Source organism: Sphaerodactylus townsendi, linkage group LG03, assembly GCF_021028975.2.
Source record: "Sphaerodactylus townsendi isolate TG3544 linkage group LG03, MPM_Stown_v2.3, whole genome shotgun sequence".
Taxonomy (NCBI): domain Eukaryota; kingdom Metazoa; phylum Chordata; class Lepidosauria; order Squamata; family Sphaerodactylidae; genus Sphaerodactylus; species Sphaerodactylus townsendi.
The window spans coordinates 144,452,905-144,478,553 of NC_059427.1; the positions used below are offsets into that span (position 1 = coordinate 144,452,905).

At 51.4% G+C, this 25,649-nt stretch overlaps 1 protein-coding gene across 6 annotated transcripts in view; it reads left to right on the forward strand.

Annotated features, from left to right (window-relative positions):
* The window catches only part of RAVER1 (ribonucleoprotein, PTB binding 1), a 75,106-nt gene that overhangs the window by 41,926 nt on the left and 7,531 nt on the right, over positions 1-25,649 (forward strand). Inside the window, exons 4-11 of one of the 6 annotated variants that reach the window (XR_007243996.1) lie at positions 2,082-2,273; positions 3,751-3,880; positions 6,487-6,587; positions 9,665-9,751; positions 14,004-14,118; positions 16,471-16,717; positions 18,468-18,563; positions 24,013-24,155. Coding sequence is in view for 2 of the 6 variants with exons in the window: in XM_048490609.1 (XP_048346566.1) it covers positions 2,082-2,273; positions 3,751-3,880; positions 6,487-6,587; positions 9,665-9,751; positions 14,004-14,118; positions 16,471-16,719; positions 18,468-18,563; positions 24,013-24,155 (1,113 nt within the window). In the remaining 4 variants the exon portion in view is untranslated. Of the gene's footprint in view, positions 1-2,081; positions 2,274-3,750; positions 3,881-6,486; positions 6,588-9,664; positions 9,752-14,003; positions 14,119-16,470; positions 16,720-18,467; positions 18,564-24,012; positions 24,156-25,649 lie in introns of those variants that run through there. The other 5 variants (XR_007243997.1, XM_048490609.1, XM_048490608.1 and 2 more) reach the window with 5 other exon arrangements.

Sequence of the window (25,649 nt, forward strand, 5' to 3'; positions counted from 1 at the left end):
TGACAATTAAGTGGAGAAGGCGTCTATCGATATTAGTTTCTGCTAACTTTGACCAAAGCCGACTACGAGTTACATTGTCAAATGCAGCTTTAAGATCAACAAAAGCTGCATATAGTGATCCTTTTTTGACAAGCACATATTTCTCTACCAGGTAGTTTAATATCAGGCAGTGATCCATAGTTGAACGGCCTTTACGAAAGCCAGCCTGTTCATCCTCCAATAGTTTTTCTCTATTCAGCCATTCAAGTAGTTTTATACACAGATATTTAGTATATAGTTTGCTTGCAACACTAAGTAAGCTAATTGGTCTGTAATTAGCTGGATTTGAGGATAAGCCTTTTTTAAAAATAGGGAGCGCCTTTTTGACAGGTGGGAACGGACTAGGTTTGCTTGTTCAGCCCCGCTCGAAAGGCTCCTTTTGGAATAATCGGAGCGTTCTGGATGGGAAGCTTGGTTGTGCTCACGGCAGGTCGTTTTGGTGCAGGGCTGGCTGTTGGGGAATAAAGGGGACGTCCCGTGATGGGCAGGGAAGTTCATACAGGGTAGAAGCCTGAGCCCAAATGACAGTGGAAAGTCCACCTCCAGTGGGCTGGAGACATGCCAGTTCCTTTATTTGGGGGCCTACACCAAACAGACATCTAAATGATCCTTAAGAGAACTGGGGGCACGTTTGGCTGTTATTGTTGGTCTGCTAAATGCAAGTTGTTCCAGGGACACGAACAGCAACCGCCTCTCTCCAGCAAGCCACCTCACCCAAGATGTTGGGTGATCACCAAATGATAAGGAGGAACAGAAGACCCTCCCCTAATTCATTGAGGCGATTTGTCGCCCCCCTGTTTGTTTAGATATTCCTTTTGATGGTGGGGTGTGTCAGCAGTTCTGCTCAGCTGCGGACACAGTTGTGTATCAGTGCAGATGGGATGTGATTCTTGCCTAAAGAGAGGCAGGGGGCTCCTTCAGTATCTTTCAGTGTGTGGCACTCTAACCGGGTTTGATTCTGCCGCTGGAACTGTGGAGGCTTATCTGGTGAACTAGATTAGCTTGTATGCTCCAAGACACGCCAGCTGGGTGACACTTGGGCGAGTCACAGTTCTTCGGAGCTCTCTCAGCTCCACCCACCTCACAGGGTGTTTGTTATGGGTGGGGGAGGGAAAGGAGTTTGTCAGCCCCTTTGAGTCTCCTTACAAGAGAGAAAGGGGGATATAAATCCAAACTTCTGCTCCCCCTTTTCCTCCTCCTTGTCCTTTTGGCCACGTTGTTTGGTCTTGGTGCAGTAGGACTGACTGAAGCAGGGGTCCCCAGTGGCGTGTCCGAGGACATTGTGCTGCTCGACAACACCTTTCCTGGCACCCATTAAGTATTTTTTTTAAGTGTGTCTGGCTACACGGGGCTGTTGTCCAACAGGACTTCTCATTGGCCACCGGAGATCCGATTGGTCGCAGAGATTAAAATGACATTATTCCAGTGGCAGCTGCCACAATGGGATCGGTTTTATGCTCTCTTCTTCTTCCCCCAGTGTATTTTTAAACGCTCCTCTTCCATCCTGCCCTTGAGCTTTCTCTGTGTGGCTCCGCCCCTTGCAGCAGCCATGTCGTGGCTCTGCCCTCCACCCTTTCTGAAGTACAGAGGAACCCGCAGGCTTTCAAAGGTCAGGGATCCAAGACTCCCTCTTTCTAGTCTTGGAGACTGAGAGTGAACGGCTGGCCGGCCCTGTTGGCCAGTTCCGGCAAAAGAGAGAACAGCAGTTGAGCTGCCAGATGTGTGGCAAGACGTTTGAGGGGTGGGGGTGACTTTGCCCTGCCCCTTCCTCGAGCCTCATCCAGTATGGTTCTCCTTAACCATCATTTGCCCAGGGACATCCTGATCCACTCTGTAATTATGATGAAGCCCCTCTGAGGACCGTGAGACCTCCTGACTTGGGTAACGGGGTCGCAGTCAGGAGCCAGTCACGTTTCAGTCCTGAATCTGGCAAGAGCAAGCTAGCCCACTAGCTCAGGCCAGCAAGCCGACCAGGGCCTTGGCTGTGAGGGTGCCGCCGCCTCCGTCCTCCCGTGCTCAGCACCTGCCTTTCTTTTCCATAGCTGGCTTGCGGTCAGGACGGGCAGCTGAAGGGCTTTGCTATCCTGGAATACCAGTCGGCAGAGATCGCGGAGGCCGTTCAGGAGGCCACCAATGGCATGCCGCTTGCCGGGAACCACATCCGAGTCTCCTTCTGCGCTCCAGGCCCTCCTGGGCGAAGCATGCTTGCAGCTCTGATAGCTGCCCAGGCTACGGTAAGAGTCCAGCTTGCGATAACGCCCCTCCCACTCGCCGCCTGCTGCCTCGTCCCCTTGTTGCAAAAGAGGTTTTTTGGGCCCAAAACAGAGGACCGGCCCCTGGCCCCTGTCCTTGAATCCGGCTCTGTATGTTCCTTTATGGCAGTGATGGCGAACCTATGGCACGGGTGCCAGAGGTGGCACTCAGAGTCCTCTCTGTGGGCACGCGCACACAGAGTTCATCATGTGGGGGGCGGAAAATCACCCCCCCACACACACACACATCTAGACTGATCTGGGCCACTGAACACAACGTGCGCACACCACGGTGAGCAGGGAGGACTCGGCTGGCGGGCCTGGTGCCTGTGCTCCGAATGGCTGCTGCCTGAGGGGAGGGGGCGCAGAGGAGGCAGAGATACTAGAGAGGCACAGAGCGGTGTGCGTGGGACTTGCTGGAGGCTAGAGCAGGCTGACCCCTACTCAAGTGGGTGGGGCGGAGGAAGAGGGAGCCAACTGTTTTTTTTCTAAACTAAAACCTCAGCATTCAGGTTAAATTACCAGGTTGGCACTTTACGATAAATAAGTGGGGTTTGGGTTGCAATTTGGGCACTCGGTCTCAAAAAGATCCTTTTGCAACTTTTCTCCGTTGCTGCGTAGATGGGCACCGCGTTTGGCAGGGTTGTCCCAACTTGGTGCTCAGGGATTTGCCGATGGTTTGGTGCGTCAACATACTGCAGCCACATCAACACACATCTTGCAGTGCCTCAAAGGAAAGGAATTGCACTGGTACTGATACATCTATGTCCCTATTCAGCAGGGGTAAGGTCCATTGGAGAGAGCAGCAGTGGCGTAGTGGTTAAGAGCAGCTGCACTCTAATCTGGAGAACTGGGTTTGATTCCCCGCTCTGCCACTTGAGCTGTGGAGGCTTCTCTGGGGAATTCAGATTAGCCTGTGCACTCCCACACACACAGCTGGGTGACCTTGGGCTAGTCACAGTTCTTCAGAGCTCTCTCAGCCCCACCCACCTCACAGGGTGTTTGTTGTGGGGAGGGAGGAAAGGAAAGGAGATTGTCAGCCCCTTTGAGTCTCCTTACAGGAGAGAAAGGGGGATATAAATCCAAACCCTCCTTCTTCTTCTCAGTGAAGCACAAGCAAGGAACTCTTTGGTGCCACGGTCTCCTGGCCACCCGTGGATGGCTGTGGCTCGACCTGAGGGTGAATGGGTCGGGACTTGACACCCATTCCGTCACAGGAGTTTGGAGCAAGGCGACGCATTCCTCGAGTCTAAACGAGCCCAGACGAAATACTGAAGGTCTTGTCATCCTCCGCAGCAGTCAGACTGGCAGGGAGGTTTGTCCAACTGCTGTGCGCTGCCAAAGCTTTGCGAGCCTGCAGGCCTCTCCTTCCTGCGTCCCTTTGATAAGAACGCGCAGCCGGCAAGTATCCTCCAAGCGCCAGTGTCCTTTCACTGCCCTCCTGCTCTTCCTTTTCAAGGCGCTGAATCGGGGGAAAGGGCTTCTTCCTGAGCCAAACCTTCTTCAGATTTTGAACAGCTTGGGGAACTCGACGTCCCTACAGCTCCTGCTGAGCCCCCTTCTGCATGGAGCCGTGGGAGGAAAGCAAGGTAGGTGGAAAGGGAGGGGTCCTGCCGTGGCAGCGGTTCCCGACATGCCGACAACTCCTTTTCCAACACTGAAAACACTAGGGCTCCTTCCGCACATGCAGAATAATGCACTTTCAAGCTGCTTTCAGTGCTCTTTGAAGCTGTGCGGAATGGCAAAATCCACTTGCAAACAGTTTGTGAAAGTGGTTTGAAAACGCATTATTTTGCGTGTGCGGAAGGGGCCTAAGTGTTTTTAGAAAGAGGGTGGTGCGACGTGGGTCTTCCCCACAGGCCTTCTTATTTCCCTCTAGAGGTCGGGTCGATCGTGCAGATTAAAATGCCGTTCTCCCACCCATGTCACGACTTCCTACATCGTGGTTTTGACGGACCCTGTTTTTTTTCTGGAGGCCTTGGGCAGGGGAGGGTTCAAGGAGGCAACCGGACGGGCAAGGAGCAGGAAGCAGGCCCCAGGCTTGTTGAGGCTCCTCGGGCTGTTCAGGGAAAGCACTTCTGTTTTAGCAAAAGTCTTTATTCAGAAACAGCGGTCCAGGTGAGACGTCTGTTGGCAGAACTGGGAAATCCCCCACCAAAACCCCTCTAGAAAATGCAGAAAGCAAATTGTCTAACCGCCCCACTCCAAATCACGCACCCCCTTCCCAGAGAAACCAACTCTTCTCTCTCAGCTAGAAAGGAATGTGGCCGGGTCTCCTTATCTCTACCAAACAGAACAACACAAAACACACTCCATTGGCCAATGCAGTAAATCGAATGCAGACAAATACAGTGTGACAGAAAGTGCAACAGTGTGGTACAAACATTCAAATACACAAAACGAGTCTTTATTACATATACGTACATGGATTATCACCTATTAGAGTAAGTAGCTAAATGGCACTGTTGAGACACTTTCCTGCTGGGGCTTCCTACAATGGGAGTAATTCCCCCTATTCAACAATGAATTGCTATAGTCCACTCAAAAAGCACCGTGCTGAAGAGAAAGCATTTCACTTATAGTCCCAAGTAACCTCAAAAAACCTCTGTTGACTTCAAAAAGGTTTTGCCCGAGTCCTCAAATAACTTTCCTTGCCCGGCTGCAACGCTCAAGGACACCAGCTGTCCGTAGCCATCAGACCTGGCCCGCAGTTGTGTCTCGGTTTTGTTCCTTCATCAGTGAATGGCTAAAAAAAATCCTTTGTCGTTTTGGACTTAACCATGCACAATAAGATGTCTCAGTCAGTTGAGCATATCGCATTGTTGCAGCAGTGGCGTAGTGGCTAAGTGGCTAAGAGCAGTGTTGCATTGTTGCAGCAGTGGTGTAGTGGCTAAGAGCAGTGGCTAAGAGCAGGTGCACTCTGATCTGGAGGAACCGGGTTTGATTCCCAGCTCTGCCGCCTGAGCTGTGGAGGCTTATCTGGGGAATTCAGATTAGCCTGTGCACTCCCACACACGCCAGCTGGGTGACCTTGGGCTAGTCACAGCTATTCGGAGCTCTCTCAGCCCCACCTACCTCACAGGGTGTTTGTTGTGAGGGGGGGAAGGGCAAGGAGATTGTAAGCCCCTTTGAGTCTCCTACAGGAAAGAAAGGGGGGATATAAATCCAAACTCCTCCTCCTCTTTTATATCACATTATGTTTATCTGCGCTTGATTTACAATATTGGCTATTGGAGAGTGCTTTGTTCTACTTCGTGTTTCACCTCTCCACCGCCTTAGCTCTACCCCAGGGGTCCCACAGCAACAACAGGTGGGTTCCCAGGACTGCTTGGGAAGTGGGGCGGGGGAGGGAAGAGACAGATGACTGTCCCCGCCTCCTGTCAGGAGGAGATCTGTGGCCAGGCCCGGAATAAGACTGGGCAAGACACCCATCCAAATTTGGGCCATGGTTTCTTTGCCCCCCCCCCCCCCCCACCCCGGGCAAACCAGGATAGTAATGCCAGTCTAGTTCAGCACTCCGTTTTCTATAGTGGTTAACCAGGTGTTTTTGAGCAGTCGACAAATTTTGTACAAAGGATGCGGCTGCCCCCACCATGAGCCCTGAGCAGCCGTACACAACATACACAACCTTTGTGCATAGAAGTTACATTCCAGCCCCTGACCCCCCTCTCCGTCTCACGCTGATCTCCCCGAAGATTCTCAGAAAGTCACTCTTATCAGGGAATGCTTTGCTTGGTCAACATGTACCCTGTTTCCCCTAATATAAGACATCCCCGAAAAATAAGACATAGTAGAGGTTTTTGCTGAAGTGCGAAATATGAGGCATCCCCCGAAAGTAAGACGTAGCAAAGTTTTTGTTTGGAAGCACGCCTGACGAACAGAACACAGGAAAAATAAGACATCCCCTGAAAATAAGACATAGCGCATCTTTGGGAGCAAAAATTAATATAAGACACTGTCTTATATTCGGGGAAACACGGTATACGCAGGGAAGACAAAAAAAAGACTGACTAATGTGTGACGTGGAAGATTTCCAGGTTTCTACATTTGGTTTCCCAGCCTAGGGGGAATGGGGGAGGATTGGTCTGTGACCCACACTTGGGCCCTGACCCACAGCCTGAGAAACACAGTGGTAGGGCAGGTTGTTTGGAAGGAACGGGAGGGAGCTTTCTCATGCGTGCATTTCTCTTCCCAGGAATCCTGGGCGCTCCTCCTTCGGTGCCTCTGCTGGCCAACCCGGCTCTCTCTACGGCTCTTCTTCAGCTGGCGCTCCAGAACCAGAGCCAAGCGCAGCAGGTGAGCCTCTCTTCTGCCTGACCCATTAACGGAACCTGCAAATGCCCTTGTTTGTGTGCGGTGTCCTGACCAGAGGTGGCCATTTCTAGGTGGAAGGGCCCCTCCTCTCCCGTCTCTCTTGTGCAGCATGACACAGCCTCTCAAGGTGACCCCCCCACGCTGGTGTGGGCTCGCCAGTCCAGCCACTCCCTCCCCCAGTGCTGTTCTGGGACCAGCCACGGTCCCTCTTCCCTCAAAGCCCGTCCACCCAAGTCACGTTCAAGTAATATCCTGGCCCTAAATGCGCCAAATCGGTTTGGCTTGCTCGGGTGTCGTGGATATGTACGCTCTGCTTCAGTTCCTTCTGGTTTCTTCCAGACTTCTACAGTCGCAACACGTCATGTATTGAGTCTCCCCATTTTGTCGATCGCCCTGCGTCATCCGCCTCGGGTCCCTGTGAGAAAGGCGGACAGTGAATGGCGCAAATGGATGAGCGTGGGTGCCGGGACCTCTCCCGCTGCAGCCACGTGGACGGGCGCCCTCCTGCCCTTGAGCTTTTGGCCCCCACTGCCAATGTTCAAAGGGTCTCAATGTTCAAAGGGTCTCAATGTTCAAAGGGGTCAGTGCTATCAGTCACAGACCAGGAAAGGGATTTGGGCGTCTTAGTTGATAGTTCCATGGGAATGTCAACTCAATGCATGGCAGCTGTGAAAAAAGGCAAACTCTATGCTGGGGATCATTAGAAAAGGAGTTGATAATAAAACTGCAAAGATTGTCATGCCCTTATAAAGCAGTGAATTAGAGCCGCGCCCGGAGTCCTGTGTTCAGTTCTGAGTGCAGCATCTCAAAAAAAGAATATGAAGAGATAGAAAAAGTGCAGAGAAGAGACGAGGATGATTGAAGGATTGGAGCACCTTCCTTATGAGGAAGGCTGCAGCGTTTGGGACTCTTTAGTTTGGAGAGGAGACGTCTGAGGGGGGATATGATTGAAGTCTATAAAATTATGCATGGGGTAGAAAATGTTGACAGAGAGAAATTTTTCTTTCTTTCTCACAATACTAGTACCAGGGGGCATTCATTGAAAATGCTGGGGAAGAGTGGGACTCATAAAGGAAACACTTCTTCACTGGCAGTGGTTACAGTGTTTGGAATATGCTGCCACAGGAGGTGGTGATGGCCACTCACCTGGATAGCTTTAAAAGGGGCTTGGACAGATTTATGGAGGAGAAGTCGATTTATGGCTCCCAATCTTGATCCTCTTTGATCTGAGATTGCAAATGCCTTAACAGACCAGGTGCCCGGGAGCAGCAGCCGCAGAAGGCCCTTGCTTTCACATCCTACATGTGAGCTCCCAGAGGCACCTGGTGGGCCACTGCGAGTAGCAGAGAGCTGGACTAGATGGACTCTGGTCTGATCCAGCAGACTAGTTCTTATGTTCTTAAGACCCCTGCTTTCACCTCCTGCCTGTGAGCTCCCAAAGGCACCTGGTGGGCCACTGCGAGTAGCAGAATGCTGGACTAGATGGACTCTGGTCTGATCCAGCAGACTAGTTCTTATGTTCTTAAGGCCCTTGCTTTCACCTCCTGCAGGTGAGCTCCCAAAGGCACCTGGTGGGCCACTGCGAATAGCAGAGTGCTGGACTAGATGGACTCTGGTCTGATCCAGCAGACTAGTTCTTATGTTCTTAAGGCCCTTGCTTTCACATCCTGCATGTGAGCTCCCAAAGGCACCTGGTGGGCCACTGCGAGTAGCAGAGTGCTGGACTAGATGGACTCTGGTCTGATCCAGCTGGCTTGTTCTTATGTTCTTAAGGCCCTTGCTTTCACATCCTGCATGTGAGCTCCCAAAGGCACCTGGTGGGCCACTGCGAGTAGCAGAGTGCTGGACTAGATGGACTCTGGTCTGATCCAGCAGACTAGTTCTTATGTTCTTAAAGGCCCTTGCTTTCTCACCTCCCATGGCAGGTGAGCCTCCCAAAGGCAGCACCTGGTGGGCCACTCGCAGTAGCAGAAGTGCTGGACTGAATGGACTCTTGGTCTGATCCAGCAGACTAGTTCTTATGTTCTTAAGGCCCTTGCTTTCACCTCCCTGCCTGTGAGCTCCCAAAAGGCACCTGGGTGGGCCCACTGCAGAATAGCAGAGTGCTGACTAGATGGACTCCGGTCTGATCCAGCAGGCTCGTTCTTATGTACTTAAGGCCCTTGCTTTCACCTCCCCTGCATGTTGAGCTCCCAAAGAGCACCTGGTGGGCCACTGCGAGTAGCAGAGTGCTGGACTAGATGGACTCTGGTCTGATCCAGCTGGCTTGTTCTTATGTTCTTAAGGCCCTTGCTTTCACATCCTGCAAAATGGCAAGGCTCCCAAAAAGGCACCTGGTGGGCCTTTCACTGCAGAATAGCTTAGAGTGCTTTAGACTAAGATGGGACTCTGGTCTGATCCCAGCAGGACTAGTTCCTTATGTTCTTAAGGCCCTTAGCTTTCACATCCTGCATGTGAGCTCCCAAAGGCACCTGGTGGGCCACTGCATGAATAGCAGAGTGCTGGACTAAGATGGACTCTGGTCTGATCCAGCAGACTCTAGTTCTTCTATGTTCTTAAGGCCCCTTGCTTTCACCTCCTGCAGGTGAGGCTCCCAAAAGGCACCTGGTGAGCCCACTCTGCAGAGATAGCCAGAGAGCTGGACTGGAGGAAATGGACTCCTGGTCTGATCCAGCTGGCTAGTTCTTATGTTCTTAAAGGCCCTTGCTTTCACCTCCTGCCTGTGAGCTCCCAAAGGCACCTGGTGGGCCACTGCGAGTAGCAGAGTGCTGGACTAGAGGGACTCTGGTCTGATCCAGCTGGCTCCTTCTTATGTTCTTAAGGCCCTTGCTTTCACCTCCTGCCTGTGAGCTCCCAAAGGCACCTGGTGGGCCACTGCGAGTAGTAGAGTGCTGGACTAGATGGACTCCAGTCTGATCCAGCAGGCTCGTTCTTATGTTCTTATGTCTCCAGTTGTCCTGCACCCCCTTTGCACTTTGGCCTCGTTTCCCTCCTCCGCCCTCTCGGCTTTCGCTGAAACTCTCTCTGGTCTCTTTCTCTCTCTTTGCTTTCTGCTGCAGAAGGCTTTGCTTGGGAACTTGCTCTTAATGCAAAACCAGGTCTGGACGCAGCTCCTGCAGAACAAGGAAAACCAGGCTATATTCCATGTGAGTGGCGGCCCGTGTGCGGCAGGCTGGCTTTCTGTGTGTGTGAGTGTGAGCGTGTGTGTGTGTGTGTGTGTGTGCTGATGGCCAGGGCACTGCAGCTTTCCTCCAGACGTGAGTCAGGCAATGAGGCTGTGCCAACTGCAGTTTCCCTGGGCTCCGTCTTGCAGGCCAAACTTCAGGGACTTGGGATGAGAGAAGAGAAGCAAGCCTTTATTGGCATAGACAACAGTACAACAGTAATAAAAAGCGGATTAAAAAGCATATACAATACAGGTCGAAGGAAATCTACTGGTGTTTAGTAATTTCCAGGAGAAAGTCTGCCACTACCATCATACAGAGAGAAGGATCAGGGTTGTCCAACAAGTCAGCGTAATCCTAGTAAATCGGGGAGATGGGGTAAATGTAAAGGAGTTAAATTCACATGCTTGGATCTGGATTCTGTGAATCTGAGACAGTGTAGTAGTGGAGGGCCACAGAGATTCCTTTGAGCCATTGTTGCATGGGCGCAATCTTTTTAGCCTTTTCTTGCTTATTAAATCTGCCATGTAACAAGGCAGAAGGCATAACATTAAACCTGGCAAGCATTATGGCTCTCCTTTGAGAGCGGGGTTTTATTAAGCAATTCAGGTAGTAGTTCCAAATTGGCCCAGTTCAAATGGGAGAGAGAAAAAATCACGAGGAGCACGTTTTCTTGGCTAGGTGATTGGTGGAAGAACTCTCTACTCAATAGTTGACCTTTTAATTTCCTATAAGCTTCTGAATAGGACCAAAGGGCAAAAGTGAATCCACTGACCCAGTCCAATAGAGGCCATTTTTTCTTCAATTATGGAAAACCAGGGGTTGGAATGGGTGTCAGAGAGCAGACAGTGGACCAGGGAATTACAGTCTGAGAGAAAGTGAATTCGCAGCCAGAATCTAAAAGTGACTTGGGATGAGATCTAAGCACCGGTTGGAGTTCAGGCCCACATGAACTCAAGAAATGGCCTGACACTGGATCAGACATGTGGTTTGTCACAGTCAGCATTGCCTACCCACACTGACAGCCAGGGACATAGCAAGGGAAAATGGAGCCTGGGGCAGACTCCCAAGTTTTCTTCCCCCCTTGAGGCCCCCGCCCAGTGATGTCCCCAGCCACCACTTACCTTGCTCAGGTGCGGGGGGCTGGGCAGGGGCGCACACAGTAGCCTCTGCCAGGCCTGGCAGGGCAGGGCGAGGGGGGAAGGAGGAGGAGTGTGGGGCTTCGTGCACTGCCCCCCATGCACGACCCAACAGTGTGTCTGCCGAGTCGGCCCCACCCCACCCCATGGTAGTTACGCCACTGCTGACAGCTGCTCTCCGAGATCTCAGGCAGAAAAAGGTCTTTCACGCCACCTGCTTGCCTGGTCCTTTCAACAGGTGATTCCGAGAATTTAGCAAGTTAGACCTTCAGCTCGCCAATTCTTTAGAAGAACTGAGCAATGGCCCCGCTCTGGAGCAAGGTCCTTGGTAGTGGGGAACTGTCAAGTTCTGAAGATGATTTGCTAAATGAAAGGAATTCTTATAACTTGGAATTCTTATAACTTCAGCAAGAAAGGAAATTGGAGAACAGGAGGAAATGGAACGAGTTTGTCCCTCTGCCAAAGTGGCGTTCTGAAGTCTTTGAGTCTCCCGTCGGTGAGCCATGTCCAGCTGTCAGGTGGTTGGCAACTCAGCTTCAGACAGCCAGTTCTGGCGATTCTGGTTTTACAGTGACGTTTATCCCCCTTTGACTCCCCTGGATTCCCTCCTCCCACCTTCCCATAGAATCTGAGAACAATGAGGAGTGAAGGACTTTGTTTTGGAAGATGAGCATCCTGAGGCCAAAGCAACAGTCTCCTGCTGGGCTCCTCCCTCCTCCCTTCCGGAGTCCACGCAGGGTCAGCCTATTTAGCTACATTGCTAAGCGCATAGAACACAGAACAAAGTCCTGGCCAAAGGCTTTCACGGCCAGAATCACTGGGGTGCGTCTGGAACACGGACATACAGCCCGGAAACCCCAGAACAAAGGCCCATTAACATATGACAGGTGTAGATACATAGAAGGTCAGCATTCGCACCCTTGCCCCAGCCTAACTGATTCCCCTTAACCCAGATGTGCCTCCTGGCACCTGCAGTCAGGAGAGGGCAGGTTGAAAAGGAACTCCTGCCCTGGCACACTGGCCCACTGGCTCAACTGGAGCATCTCACAGTTCCACACGACAATGTCCAAAACCTGGCGTGCCGTCAGCAGGGCTTCCATCACCGCTCGGTATTTTTGCATGTGGCAAAACCGGTCTGGGTTAGTGTCTTTTACACCAGACCCGTTGGTGGATGGCTCTGCAAAATTTAGCAGAAGGGGCGGATAGAGGAAGAGCAGGCGTGCGGTGCACAAAGAAGTAGACAACCCTAACAATTCTCGAGAGGCGGTGTCGAGAGGAAGCACCTGCGTATCACTGGGATGTTATTAAGGTTTCTGGGTTGTGTGACAGCGGCTATCCCGGTAATTCTTGCTGACATTTAAGCCTGCATCTGTGGCTGGCGCTCTTCCAGAGATCTAGGGCGTGGTGGCAAACCTTTGGCACTCAGATGTTGTGGGACCTACTATTCCCGCATCAGCCCCAATTGGCCATTCACAGCGGGGGCTGATCAGAATTGTAGTCCATAACATCTGGAGGTCACAAAGATCGGCTACAGAATATCTAAGAGGCAACAAACCTAATTCACGAGACGCCTCTGGCAGTGCTTTGTGAAATGTGGGCTTACCTAATAGGGACAAGACCGACTCTGCTCCCCCTCCTCCCCCAGGTCTCCCAGTCTCATGAGCCAGCCCCTGGGTACTTACCAGGACCTGACAACACAGTGCAGACTGCTCCTGAGGAAGACCAGGCAGCAGAGCCAACCCCCAGCCCTTCCCTGCCTGAAGACGTGCAGGTAGAGGAGCCTGCAGATCCTCCTAGGGAACCCAGTAATGAGTCAGCTGAGCACAGGAGGCAGAAGATGAGGCAGCTGCTGCAGAAGCAAAGGAGGAGTGCTCGTATTGCAGCAAGATCTGGGAAGATAGAAGTGTCTGCATCTGATGAGGATTAACTCCTTGCAGAATCCCAACCCCTGGGACAAGGTTCTCTGTGTAAGACTTGCTGTGAGCTTGCTTCTACCAGGGTGCAACAAGTGTGCTTCCTGTTGCCTCCATGTGCCTGGTCTACTGCTGACTCCCAGCCTGTTCACCTGATCTCCTGTGCCAAACCCCCTCCAAACCCCCGGCAAGCGGGCTGGTGTGGCAGGGTCCCCTGAAGATCTCCAGGGAGGGCCCCCCCTCCCTCACTTGTTCAGGAAGTCCATCCCACAGAGCTGGAGCAATGACGAAAGAAGTCTGGGCTCCGGTCGATGCCTGAGGGGCCATCCTAAGTGGTGGGTTAGTCCGTGGATGGCTGGTGCCTGTAGCTGACAGGCAGGGATGTCTGGAAAGAGATGGTCCTTCAAGTAGGCGGGTCCCAGATTTGGAAAGGGCTTCGGAGCTTGGGTGGTGCTTGCGCCTGTTTAATGTCAGGGACAAGCATATGGGCTAAACACTCCCCCACCCCCACTGCTGCTTTTCCTTTCTATGTCTCCCAGGTGGGGCGAGGGGGACCCACCATCTGATTTGGTTAGGGGGAGGGAAAGCCAATAGGCAGCCATCGTCAGCTCACTGGGACTGAGAAGCTGCTGCCAGGTTCAGAGAAGTTGCTGCCAGGTTGTGAAAGGCTTCAAGGGTCGTCAGGCACCCCTTGAATTGATTAGTGGCGAAGCTTTAACCACCATTAGGTGTTCTGCATCGGAGGGGGGATGCTCCTGCTGCCCTGTTGGAGCAGGGGCTGTCCAGAGGTCCTTCCCACTCCTGACACCAGTGGACCCCCGTTGCTCTGTGCCTCTCTTCTAGAACATCTGGTGTGGCTGCAGTCAATCCCCTATCTCCATGGTGGCGAACCTATGGCACCCCAGATGCGAATGGACGACAATTCCCATCAGCCCCTGCCAGCATGGCCATTTGGCCATGCTGGCAGGGGCTGGTGTAATTGCCGGGTTATGGCTATCTGGAGTCTCATGGGATTACCACATGGCCTCTTATCTGCTCCACACCCGCAGTCCGTTCTGCAGTCCGCCCGTGGGACCGGGCCTTGGCTCACAGTTGCTGCCACTGGCTGTTTTGGTCCTGTTTTTTTATCGCGCTGATCCCTGCCTCCCGCCTCAGTCGTGTAAACCGCTTGCTTGTTTTCAGAAGCCGGGGATCTTGGGAGAGTCTCCGCTGGGCTCCTTTCAGCACGGTGCTCTGGGGCTGCCAAACACCCCGGGCTCTCAGGCGGGAAACCAGCTGCTCGGTGAGATGCCTCCCGGTAAGTCCTTCGTGGCTGTGGGGCACCCGGGTGACCCTTCTCGACCCACGATCGCCATCCGTTGTAGAACGAGACTTGCCAGAGTGGGGAAGGATGAAAATAGGCACCTTATAGGCCAGTGGTGGCGAACCTTTGGCACTCCAGATGTTATTTATTTATTTATTTATTTATTTATTTATTTATTTATTATTTGGAACTTTTATGCAGCCTCTTATCCCCGGCGGGCTCAGAGCTGTACAACATAGAACATTGCATGGCGAACCTATGTACGGTGCCAGAGGTGGCACCTTCAAAACCCTCTTCTGTGAGCCGCGTGCAAACAGAGTCGCCCCCCCCCCCCGCCCCCATCTAGGCTGGCCTGGGCTGCTGGGCTCGATTATTAGCATTAAACCTAAGACCTAATTTTGGGGAAGCAATGTAGGTAACCTTGTTAAGCACTGTTAAAAGCCCCACTGATTTTCATGCAAAGAACTAAAAGCGTGATCCTTTACCTGGGAGTAAGCTGGGTTGCTGTAATGGGCGCTACAAATTAAACACTTCCAGGGTCATGATTCACCTGTTGGAAGAGTTGCCACAGTTGCTTCAAAAGCAAAAGCCACCGACTACCACCAAGCTTACTCCCGAGTAATGCACGCCTTGTAGCCAACCTCAGTATTCAGGTGAAATTGCTGTATTGGCACTTTGTGATAAATAAGTGGGTTTTGGGTTGCAATTTGGGCACTTGGTCTTGAAAAGGTTCGCCATCACTGACATAGAATCTCTGTACAGATATAAATATAATTAAAACCTTTAAAAAACAGTAGTAAAAATAACAAGAGGCATCCGACAAGCCCTAATTTTAAATCCCCAGGAGGGAGGGAGCAGCGAGTCCCTTTTGATGGAAAAAGCCTAGATAATGGCCATGCTGGCAGGGGCCAGCATGATGGGCTAGATCAGGGGTAGGGAACCTGCGGCTCTCCAGATGTTCAGGAACTACAATTCCCATCAGCTCTTCTACCAGCATGGCCAATTGGCCATGCTGACAGAGGCTGATGGGAATTGTAGTTCCTGAACATCTGGAGAGCCGCAGGTTCCCTACCCCTGGGCTAGATGATGGCCATGCTGGCAGGGGCTGATGGGAATTGTAGTCCATAACATCTGGAGTGCCAAAGGTTCGCCACCACAGGTCATAAGTGGGATTCTGTTTCTTTGCTCTGAGGGCCGGAGGCTCATCTTGTCCGATGCATCGCGTGCGTCACATGAAGCTGCCTTGCCCTCAGTCTGTTGGGGGCAGCATGGTCTATTCAGGTTGGCAGCTGCTCTGCGGGTCTCTGGCAGAGGCCTCCCCCAGCAATTACTGCTCAATCCTTTTTCAACTGGAGATGCCGGGGACTGAACCGGGGGCCTTCTGCATGCCAAGCAGGCTGCTCTGCCACTGAGCCACAGCCCCGCCCCTACTGAATCAGACCGTTGGCCCATCAAAGTCAATACTGTCTACACCAGTGGTGGCGAACCTCTGGCACGGGTGCCAGAGGTGGCACTCAGAGCCCTCTCTGTGGGCAGCACCGAGAACTCTTCGCCCCGCACACGTAGGCTGGCCCTGGGCAGCTGGGATCGATTATTAGCATTAAACCTAAGACCTAGTTTTGGGGAAGCAGTGTAGGTAACCCTGTCAAGCGCTGTTAAACCCCACTGATTTTCATGCGAAGAACTAAAGCGTGCACGTTGTGCTCAGTGACCCAGGCCAGCCTAGATGTTTGTGTGTGTGTGTGGGGGGGTGATTTTCCACCCCCACATGATGAACTCTGTTTGCGCATGCCCACAGAGAGGGCTCCGAGTGCACCCGTGCCATAGGTTCGCCATGACTGCCCTATGAAGTGACAGTGACGCCCGTGCCCTTTGAGAGCGATGGGGCTCTCTGCGTGTTGTGAGGCTGCCTCGTCTGTTTCCGATCTGCCACGTTGGGAGCTCAGTGTTGCTAAGAGTCTGGGGCGGGCCTGCATGGAGAGCGCAGCTCGGAAGAGTTATCCAAGAGATCTCCTCTGTGGTGTGGACTGATGGCGGCTGCATGTTGCTGGGTTTGGGTGGTTTGTCCTTCTGTTCAGTTTTGGAGCTTTTATGTCCTTGCAAGAGCTGTTTCAGTAGAAAGGCGGGGTAGAAATTCTCTTAATTGCTATGACTTTTTCAGCACTGCGTTGTCCTTCACCCTTGATCAGGGGTGTCCAACTCTGGCCCTCCAGATGTTCATGGACTATGCATTATGCTGGCAGGGGCTGGTAGGAATCGTAGTCCATGAACATCTGGAGGGCCAGAGTTGGACCCCCCTGCCCTAGATGGTGATTCTCATGGTGGTGCCTGGTGCTCTCTCCTCAGGTGGCTCTTTACCTGCCGATATGGCCCCCGGGCCCGTGAAGTCACCAATCTTAGCTCCCGGGAACCTGCCTCTGCCTTCTTTTCTGGGGCCCATGGGAATGGAGAGGGAGAACTCCGTCATGGGAGCACAGTCCCCCCAGCTGACGACTCCTGGCCTGCAAGGTCTTACCACCTCCATCTTGGGATCTGTGATCAGCGGGCTTCAGAAACCAAAGCAAACGGACAGTGGGCCTCCTTCATCTGGGGTAAGTTGTTTGTTACTACAGTCACTGTGGAGAACTTAATAATCAGCACAGTGAAGGTCTAAAAAGTCTGTTCCTCCTCTCAAATCTCCAGTAGCCAAAGTTCTCTGTAGGCCACATAAGTCCACGGCCACTAGGTTGGTGCTGCACAGATAAGGGGTCCCCTGGCAGGGGGAACTCTCCCAGGTGGCTCAGTTCCATTCATCACTGGGAAACAATTAGAGGGACTGTTGCCAGTGGCCAAGAATCATAGAGTTGGAAGATACCCCCAAAGGCCATCAAGTCCAACCTCTGCCATGCAGGAACACACAGTCAAAGCACTCCTGGCAGATGGCCGTCCAGCCTCTCTTTAAAAACCTCCAAAGAAAGAGAGGTTGCCAGTCAGAACCCCTGCTTGGCAAAAGTCCCACCTGGCCCTTCCCACTTTCTAAGGACAGTTGTTGGGCACCAGGATGCCTTTGCGGGTACCATTGTGTCTGCAAGACCAGAAAGGTTGGCGACTCCGGTACTTTTGCACGTTCTGTCGTTTAATCAGTGCTCCACAAGAGTATGACTACCGCAGATCCTTTTTGAGCAGGGGTCGCCGCAGCCTGCGGTTAATCCAGACTTCGTAGTGGAGAAATAACAGAGACCGTGGAAAAGTCCAAAAGCCGTTTATTCCAGGTGAAACGAAGAGTAACAAAGCATAGCAGGATCTGAGCTGAGAGCTCAGATCCAGGACCTATATTCTTTAACACACACACACACACACACACGGTTTTGTCCCCCACCAAATGTCCACTATAGTTTCTGCAACAAATGCACTACAGAACTTCAAAGAACCTGGGAACCTTTCACTCTTTTGAGGATGGGCTGGTGCAGGGGTAGGGAACCTTTAACACTCAAAGAGCCATTTGGACCCGTTTTCCACGGGAAAAGAAAACACTTGGAGCTGCAAATAATTTTTGACATTTAAAATAAAGATAACACACTATATATATAGGGTTTTTTTTAACCTTTTAACTCCGCTCATTCTGAAGCGCGCCAGATACGCACAAGCCCTGCTGCCTGAAGAGCTGGGCGGCAGGATGAAGAAGCCAGCGGCACCGATACCTAAAACGCTAGAGCGCCTCCAGCAGCTCAGGCGGGCGAGGAAGCCAGCGATGCGGCCAGCGGCCGCACCATGGGCAATTAGTGCGCCCGCCCTGCTGCCTGCAGAGGCGGGCAAGGGATGGCTTGTCATGCTGCGGCACCGTGGAGCCACAGTGCAAGGGCAGAAGAGCCGCATGCGGCTCTCGAGCCACAGGTTCCCTACCCCTGGGCTGGTGCCAGGAGATGGCCAGGAAGGGAAGGGGGAAACAGGGAAGCATTTGCAAACCGCACACAGCAAGACATCAAGAGAGGAACAGTGAAACATATGCAAATCACACACAGCAAGACATCAAAATATTGACAGGCATGGTCCTGATACGGATCTCCAGATGTTCGTAGACTACAATTCCCATCAACCCCTGCCAACATGGTTGCAGACCCCTGTTTTAGAGGCATCTAAAACCTGCAGCTATGTTTGTTTTTTCTAATTTCACCCGCTGTGACTGTCTTCATATTTTTGCACTCAGGATCCAGTTTTAATGACGGGGATCAGTTTTAAAGCTACGCACTCTCCTTTCTAGTCGGCTCTCCTGTGGTCCAGTGAACTTTATTTCTCTCCTAAATGGTGCCCACTGATCTCAGTTGGAGACCAGAGATTTATGTTCGTGATTCCTTCTCTCACAGGTGTCTGCCTCGAGAGGCCCACTTCCCAGGACTTCAAGATTCCACTCAATCCATACTTAAATCTGCACAGCCTGCTCCCAGCGAGCAAACTTGGAGGTGAGGAAATCCGGGGGGTGGGGGGGTTATTTTTTATTTTATTAAATTTAATCCCCCACCCTCCCCAGCCTAAGCCAGGCTCAGGCTGGTTTATATGCATGATTTCCAATACATCAGTCGTAAAAACAGATTCCAAAAGATAATATATAAATAGTTAGATAGTTGGCAAAAAGTAGTGCTGTCCAGTGTGTGTTAGAAAGAGCACAGACATACAAAGCTGCTGTATACTGAACCTAAGAGCGCTGTGTGCAGTTCTGGGCACCACAATTCAAGAAGGATATTGACAAGCTGGAACGGGTCTAGAGGAGGGAAACCAAAATGGTAAAAGGTCTGGAATCCATGCCCTACGACAGGGATGGCGAACCTTTTCAAGGCCGAGTGCCCAAATTGCAACCCCAAACCCACTTATTTATCGCAAAGTGTCAACCCGGCAATTTAACCTGAATACTGAGGTTTCAGTTTAGAAAAACAGTTGGCTCCGAGGCATGCATTACTCAGGAGTAAGCTTGGTGATAGTGGGTGGCTTTGCTTTGAAGCAACCGTGCAACTCTTCCAACGGGTTAATCATGACCCTAGGAGGGTTTACTCAGAAGCAAGCCCCATTGCCAGCAAGCGGAAGTTTACTCCCAGGTAAAGGGATTGCACTTTAGTTCTTCACGATGAAAATCAGTTATAGGGTTTAACAAGCCTTTTAACAGGGTTACCTACACTGCTTCCCCAAAACTAGGTCTTAGGTTTAATGCTAATAATTGAGCCCAGCAGCCCAGGCCATCTTAGATGTGTGTGTGTGTGGGGGGGGGCTCTGTTTGTGCCATAGGTTCGCCACCACTGCTCTACGAGGAGAGACTTAGGGGGCTGGGGATGTTTCGTTTGGTGGAGAGAAGGTTGGGGAGTGGGCATGATAGACATGTTTAGGATATTTGGAAGGAGGATGTTTCATGTTGGTGAGGGAGCAAGCTTGTTTTCCGCAGCTCCCGAGACCAGGACCAGGAGTCATGGGTTCAAGGGGAAAGAAAATAGATTCCACCTAAACATCGGGACAAACTTCTTGACAGCCAGGGCTGTTCGACAGTGAAATGCACTGCCTCGGAGTGTGGTGGAGTCCCCTCCTTCGGAGGTTTTTAAAGAGAGGCTGGAGGGCCATCTGTTGGGAGTGCTTTGCTTGTGTGTTCCTGCATGGCAGGGGGTTGGACTAGATGGCCCTTGGGGGTCTCTTCCAACACTATGATTCTGTGAACCGGTTCATCAAAGCCAGAATTGTCTAACCAGGCCGGCAGCAGCTTACCAGAATTTCCTGATCCTTTTAATGGGAGGATGCCAAGAATTGAACCTGGGGCTTTCTGTATGCTAAGCAGATGCCCTGCCTCTGAGCCAAAGTTTCTCCTGCCCCCAACCACGGGGAAGTTGCCTTCTACTTCGAATTGGTCCATTGAAGGAGAATGCTCGCCCACTTTCGGATGGCAGCAGCAGCCGTCCAGGACCTAAGCTGAGGAGGTCTTCATAGCTTCCACTACATCCGTGGTGGGCTTAGCACTCCAGATGATTATGGACTACAATTCCCCATCAGCCCCTGCCAGCATGGCCAATTGGCCATGCTGTCAGTCAGCCTGATGGGAATTGTAGTCCATAACATCTGGAGTGCCAAAGGTTCGCCCTACCACTGCATTCGAAGGTAGTCATAGGTAAATTCAATGGCCCTCCAGATGTTATGCGGACTACAGTTCCCATAATCCCCTGCCAGCATCATGCGGGCAGGGGATTATGGGGACTGTAGTCCATAACATCTGGAGGGCCGCGAATTTGACACCTGTGCACTACATTATCCTTCTACCACAACGCCTCCCTTCACCTGTTATGGATTTGGCAAAAACTCTCTAGGACCTTGGTGGCGAACCTTTGGCACTCCAGATGTTATGGACTACAATTCCCATCAGCCCCTTCCAGCATGGCCAATTGGCTGATGGGAATTGTAGTTCATGAACATCTGGAGTGCCAAAGGTTCGCCACCATGGCTCTAGGAGGATGATTTACCCCTGGACAGTCCCCCAGGCGTGAATACTAGAACAACACAGGCCATTATCTCTCTGGTCCTCTCACCCCCACCCCCCCATCTTTTTGTCATAGGTGCTATATCAGAACATTGCCAGTTGTATTTTTCTAAGCAAAACAAAGGCCAGCGAAAAGAAGAAGAGTTTGGATTTATATCCCCCCCTTTCTCTCCTGTCGAAGACCCAAAGGGGCTGACAATCTACTTTCCCTCTCCCCCCCCCAACAACAAACATCCTGTGAGGTGGGTGGGGCTGAAAGGATCACTGCAGCGAGAACTGTGACTAGCCCAAGGTCACCCAGCTGGCATGTGTTGGAGTGCACAAGCTAATCTGGTCCCCCAGGTAAGCTTCCACAGCTCGAGTGGCAGAGCGGGGAATCAAACCCGGGTTCCCTCCAGGATTAGAGTGCTTCCTAAGCTTTTAACCGCTAATTCTGCACGCTGGGCTATTCTTACCAAGAGGTGGTGGCAGGCCTGTGAATTAATGAGGCTCATTTTTAATGGCCAAGGGTGGTGGTTTTGAAAGGGTGCCTTGAAGAAGAGGTCTGAGCGTACGGTCTGCTTTGAAAAACAGCTGTCCAGATGAGGTCTGCAATGCTTCCCTCTGGACTAGATGCATCCTTAGTTGGGAAACAAGCCCCCACCCACAGATGGGAATGTCATGTTGACGGGATGTCCTGTGGCTGAGGGAGCAAGCTGGTTTCCTGCTGCTCCAGAGACTGGGACCAGGAGTCATGGGTTCAAAGTACAGGAAAAGAGATTCCACTTAAACATTAGGAAGAACTTCCTGGCAGCCAGGGCTATTCGACAGCGGAATATGCTGCCTCGGAATGTGGCGGAGTCTCCTTCTTTGGAAGTTTTTATACAGACCCTGGATGGCCCTGGATCTGCCAAGGGTGCTTTGATTGTGTGTTCCTGCGTGGCAGGGGTTAGACTGGATGGGTCCCTGTGGTCCAGAGGTGGGATCCAGCAGGTTCTCACAGGTCCCCGAGAGTGGGTTACTAATTATTTGTGTGTGCCGAGAGGGGGTTACTAATGGAGTGATTTTGCCACGTGATTTTTGCCTTTAGTTATGCCCCTCCTCCTCCTCAGCGGTAGCGCTATAGGGGAACTTGAAGCAGTTCTAGCAAGAGGTGCACGGTGCAGCTAAGTGGCAGCCTGCACCTGCGTGCATTCGGCTTCCTCGGGCCCACGGACGGCAGCGGCTTCAAGGCCCTTACCTGGCACAGCCCTCGCCCCCAGGAATGCCCCCCGCTGCCTCGAATGCCGGCCACACCCGTGGAGCTGCTCTGTAGCCCAGCGCCCCATTGGCTTCACATGCACAGTTTGAATCCCACCACCATGGGGACGTGTTACTAAAAGTTTTGGATCCCCCCACTGCTGTGGTCTCTTTCAGTTCTATGACCCACGCGAGCCACGTCTTGGGAGCTAAGCAGGGTCAGCCCTCGTTAGTATTTGGAAGTCCCGGAGTTGCTGTGCTAAAGCCCACAATGGCAAACCAGCTCTGCGTCTCTTGCCTTGACCTGGATGGCCCAGGCTAGCCCAATCTTGTCGCATCTCGGAAGCGAAGCAGGGTCTTCCCTGGTTAGTCCTTGGATGGGAGCCCGTCAACAGGCAGGGGCAGGCGATGGCAAACCACCTCTCCAGGCAATGGCAAACCACCCCTGTTCACCTCTTGCCTGTTAGACCCCTGCAGGGTGGCCGTAAGTCAGCTGTGACTTGGCCGCTCTTTCCATTGCCAGCCATTAAGCGGGAGAGGCGTGCGTTTTGAACTGGGCAGGGCTTCATATCCAGCAACACTATGAAACAGAGCGGAGGGGCTGTCTGCCTTCTGGCGCTCCGGGCGCAAGCGTGGCGAGACTCAAAACCCTCCCGGAAACTTGTGACTAAATGAGTTCCAGGTGGATTTGTTCAGCCACTAACATCAGAGTTCTGCTTCTTGCTGGAGCAAGGCTGAGCTGAGCTGAGAGCGCGTGCTTGTCCGTCCGCTCTCGTGCGGCTCTCGTACAGTCCCAGCAACAGCTCAAGCAGAGAAAGGGAGACTGATCCAATCCAATCCAAAAATCTTTATTAGGCATAAACCAGAAGTGCCATACATTCCAAATACAAAAACAGGATCATTGTTACATATCATGTAGAACATGGATTAAAAATGTAGCACCTGCTTCAGAAATTTCTACATGAGGGCTGTTCAATAGCTTAGACATTTTTAGTTTGTCTGAGAGAAACATAAATTCTAGAGGTAGTAAAGCTCCCAGATCGGTTCTAATATCATTATACCTCGAACAGTAAATCAGGATATGAGGGATTGAGTCCATCGTGTTGGGACAGTACCGACAGCGACGCTCACTTTGTGGGATGCTAAGGAAGCGACCTTGAAGATAGACAGAGGGGGATGAGTTGCACCTTGCTCTGGTCATGACCCATCTGCACTTATAATTAACAAGCTGTTCTAAGTATACAGCAGGGCTAGATTTCGGGGGTGTGATCCCAAAGTATAGAGGGGAACAGGAGCTTTGCGCAGCACTCAGGAGAGATTGGTATTCCTGGTCGTACTGTCTGATCTTTAGATGATGGTAAATTTCCGTGGCGGTAAACATATGAAGAGACTCCCGTGAGAAACCCAAGGAGAAGATTTTTTTTCTCAATATGGAGCCACCACTTCGAAAGCTGAAGCTAAGGGAGACTGAACAAACCCATCCCTGGTGTCAGCGTTTGCAGTTCCTAGAGCAGTGATGGTGAACCTTTTCGAGACCGAGTGCCCAGATTGCAACCCAAAACCCACTTATTTATCGCAAAGTGCCAACACTGCAATTTAACCTGAATACTGAGGTTTTAGGAAAAACGGTTGGCTCCGAGGCATGCGTTACTCGGGAGTAAGTTTGGTGGTAGTCGGTGGCTTTGCTTTGAAGCAACCGTGCAACTCTTCCAATGGGTGAATCTCACGACCCTAGGAGGGTTTACTCAGAAGCAAGCCCTATTGCCAGCAACCGAACTTACTCCCAGGTAAAGGATCGCGCTTCAGTTCTTTGCATGAAAATCAGTGGTGTTTTGCAGCACTTAACAGGGTTACCTACACTGCTTCCTGAAAAATAGGTCTTAGGTTTAATGCTAATAATCGAACCCAGCAGCCCAGGCCAGCCTAGGTGTGTGTGTGGGGGGGGGGGGGCGACATTACACGTGCCCACAGAGAGGTCTCTGAGTGCCACCTCTGGCACCCGTGCCATAGGTTTGCCACCACTGTCCTAGAGGGAGGCGTTTCTGCCTGCAATTATAAGCCCATGAGTTATGAGCTGGCAGGGTTCAGCTGTGGGGGAGGGGAAGCCTTCCCCGCTTCCCTGGGGCGACGGTTCTCCAGTTGCAGCTGCTCCAGAGCTAATGAATCCGCTTTTGTCTCTGCAGGCGGGGCCAGCAAAGCGTTCAGCCTGAAGGCAGGTGTGCTTGGAAATGCCTCCAATCCTCGAATTCCACAGGCCTCCATGCCTGACTCCGTGCTTCCCTCTTCTGGGCTGGCAGGGGACAGTTGCACATTCGACTACCAGCCAGTGAGTCCGGTGGAAACATTGTGCGGGACGTTTGGTTTGCCTGAGTAGTGCTGCATAGATTCACACTGTACTGTCACAAATATTACACCCATGCGTACTCCAACTCACTAGGTGAATAACATTTCAACATTTGGGCGCTGTGTGGTTTCCGGGCTGTATGGCCGTGTTCTAGCAGCATTCTCTCCTGACATTTTGCCTGCATCTGTGGCTGGCATCTTCAGAGGATCCTCTGAAGATGCCAGCCACAGATGAAACAAAATGCAACAACCAATACAGCACCCAAGTGATTCCGGCCGTGAAAGCCTTCAACAATACATTTCAACATTATCTTACAATCATAAATATACAAGAAAGATTTTTGTAAGTCAGTACACCGTCAGGTATGGCTATAAAACCTCTAGATTAGGTTTTTATTTCGGCAGTCCTTTGTCAAGCCAATCTGAAATGTACAAATACAAATGTCAATAAATAAAAGTCTATCTAATCCTTTCATTTTCATATAATTAAACAAAAACCCAAAGAACCCTCCCAATACACTTACAATTGTTGTAAGAACATAAGAACATAAGAACAAGCCAGCTGGATCAGACCAAAGTCCATCTAGTCCAGCTCTCTGCTACTCGCAGTGGCCCACCAGGTGCCTTTGGGAGCTCACAGGCAGGATGTGAATGCAATGGCCTTCTGCGGCTGTTGCTCCCGATCACCTGGTCTGCTAAGGCATTTGCAATCTCAGATCAAGGAGGATCAAGATTGTTAGCCATAAATCGACTTCTCCGCCATAAATCTGTCCAAGCCCTTTTTAAAGTTATCCAGGTTAGTGGCCATCACCACCTCCTGTGGCAGCGTATCCCAAACACCAATCACACGTTGCGTGAAGAAGTGTTTCCTTTTATTAGTCCTAATTCTTCCCCCCAGCATTTTCAATGTATGCCCCCTGGTTCTAGTATTGTGAGAAAGAGAGAAAAATTTCTCTCTGTCAACATTTTCTACCCCATGCATAATTTTGTAGACTTCAATCATATCCCCCCTCAGCCGCCTCCTCTCCAAACTAAAGAGTCCCAATGAGTTATGAGCTGGCGTGTATAACGTATTATAAAGTATTCTTATATGAAAATGAAAGGATTAGATAGACTTTATTTATTGACATTTGTATTTGTACATTTCAGATTGGCTTGACAAAGGACTGCCGAAATAAAAACCTAATCTAGAGGTTTTATAGCCATACCTGACGGTGTACTGACTTACAAAAATCTTTCTTGTATATTTATGATTGTAAGATAATGTTGAAATGTTACTCACCTAGTGAGTTGGAGTACGCATGGGTGTAATATTTGTGACAGTACCTGTTGTACACCTGCCTTGATTATTATGGTAGATTCACACTGTAGCTGCCACCGTCTTGGCCTCTCTACGATGTGGCTGGCCTCCACCCGGGCCAGGGTCTTTACTGCCCTGCCCCTGCTTGGTGGAATACTCTGCCTCCAACTGTCAGGG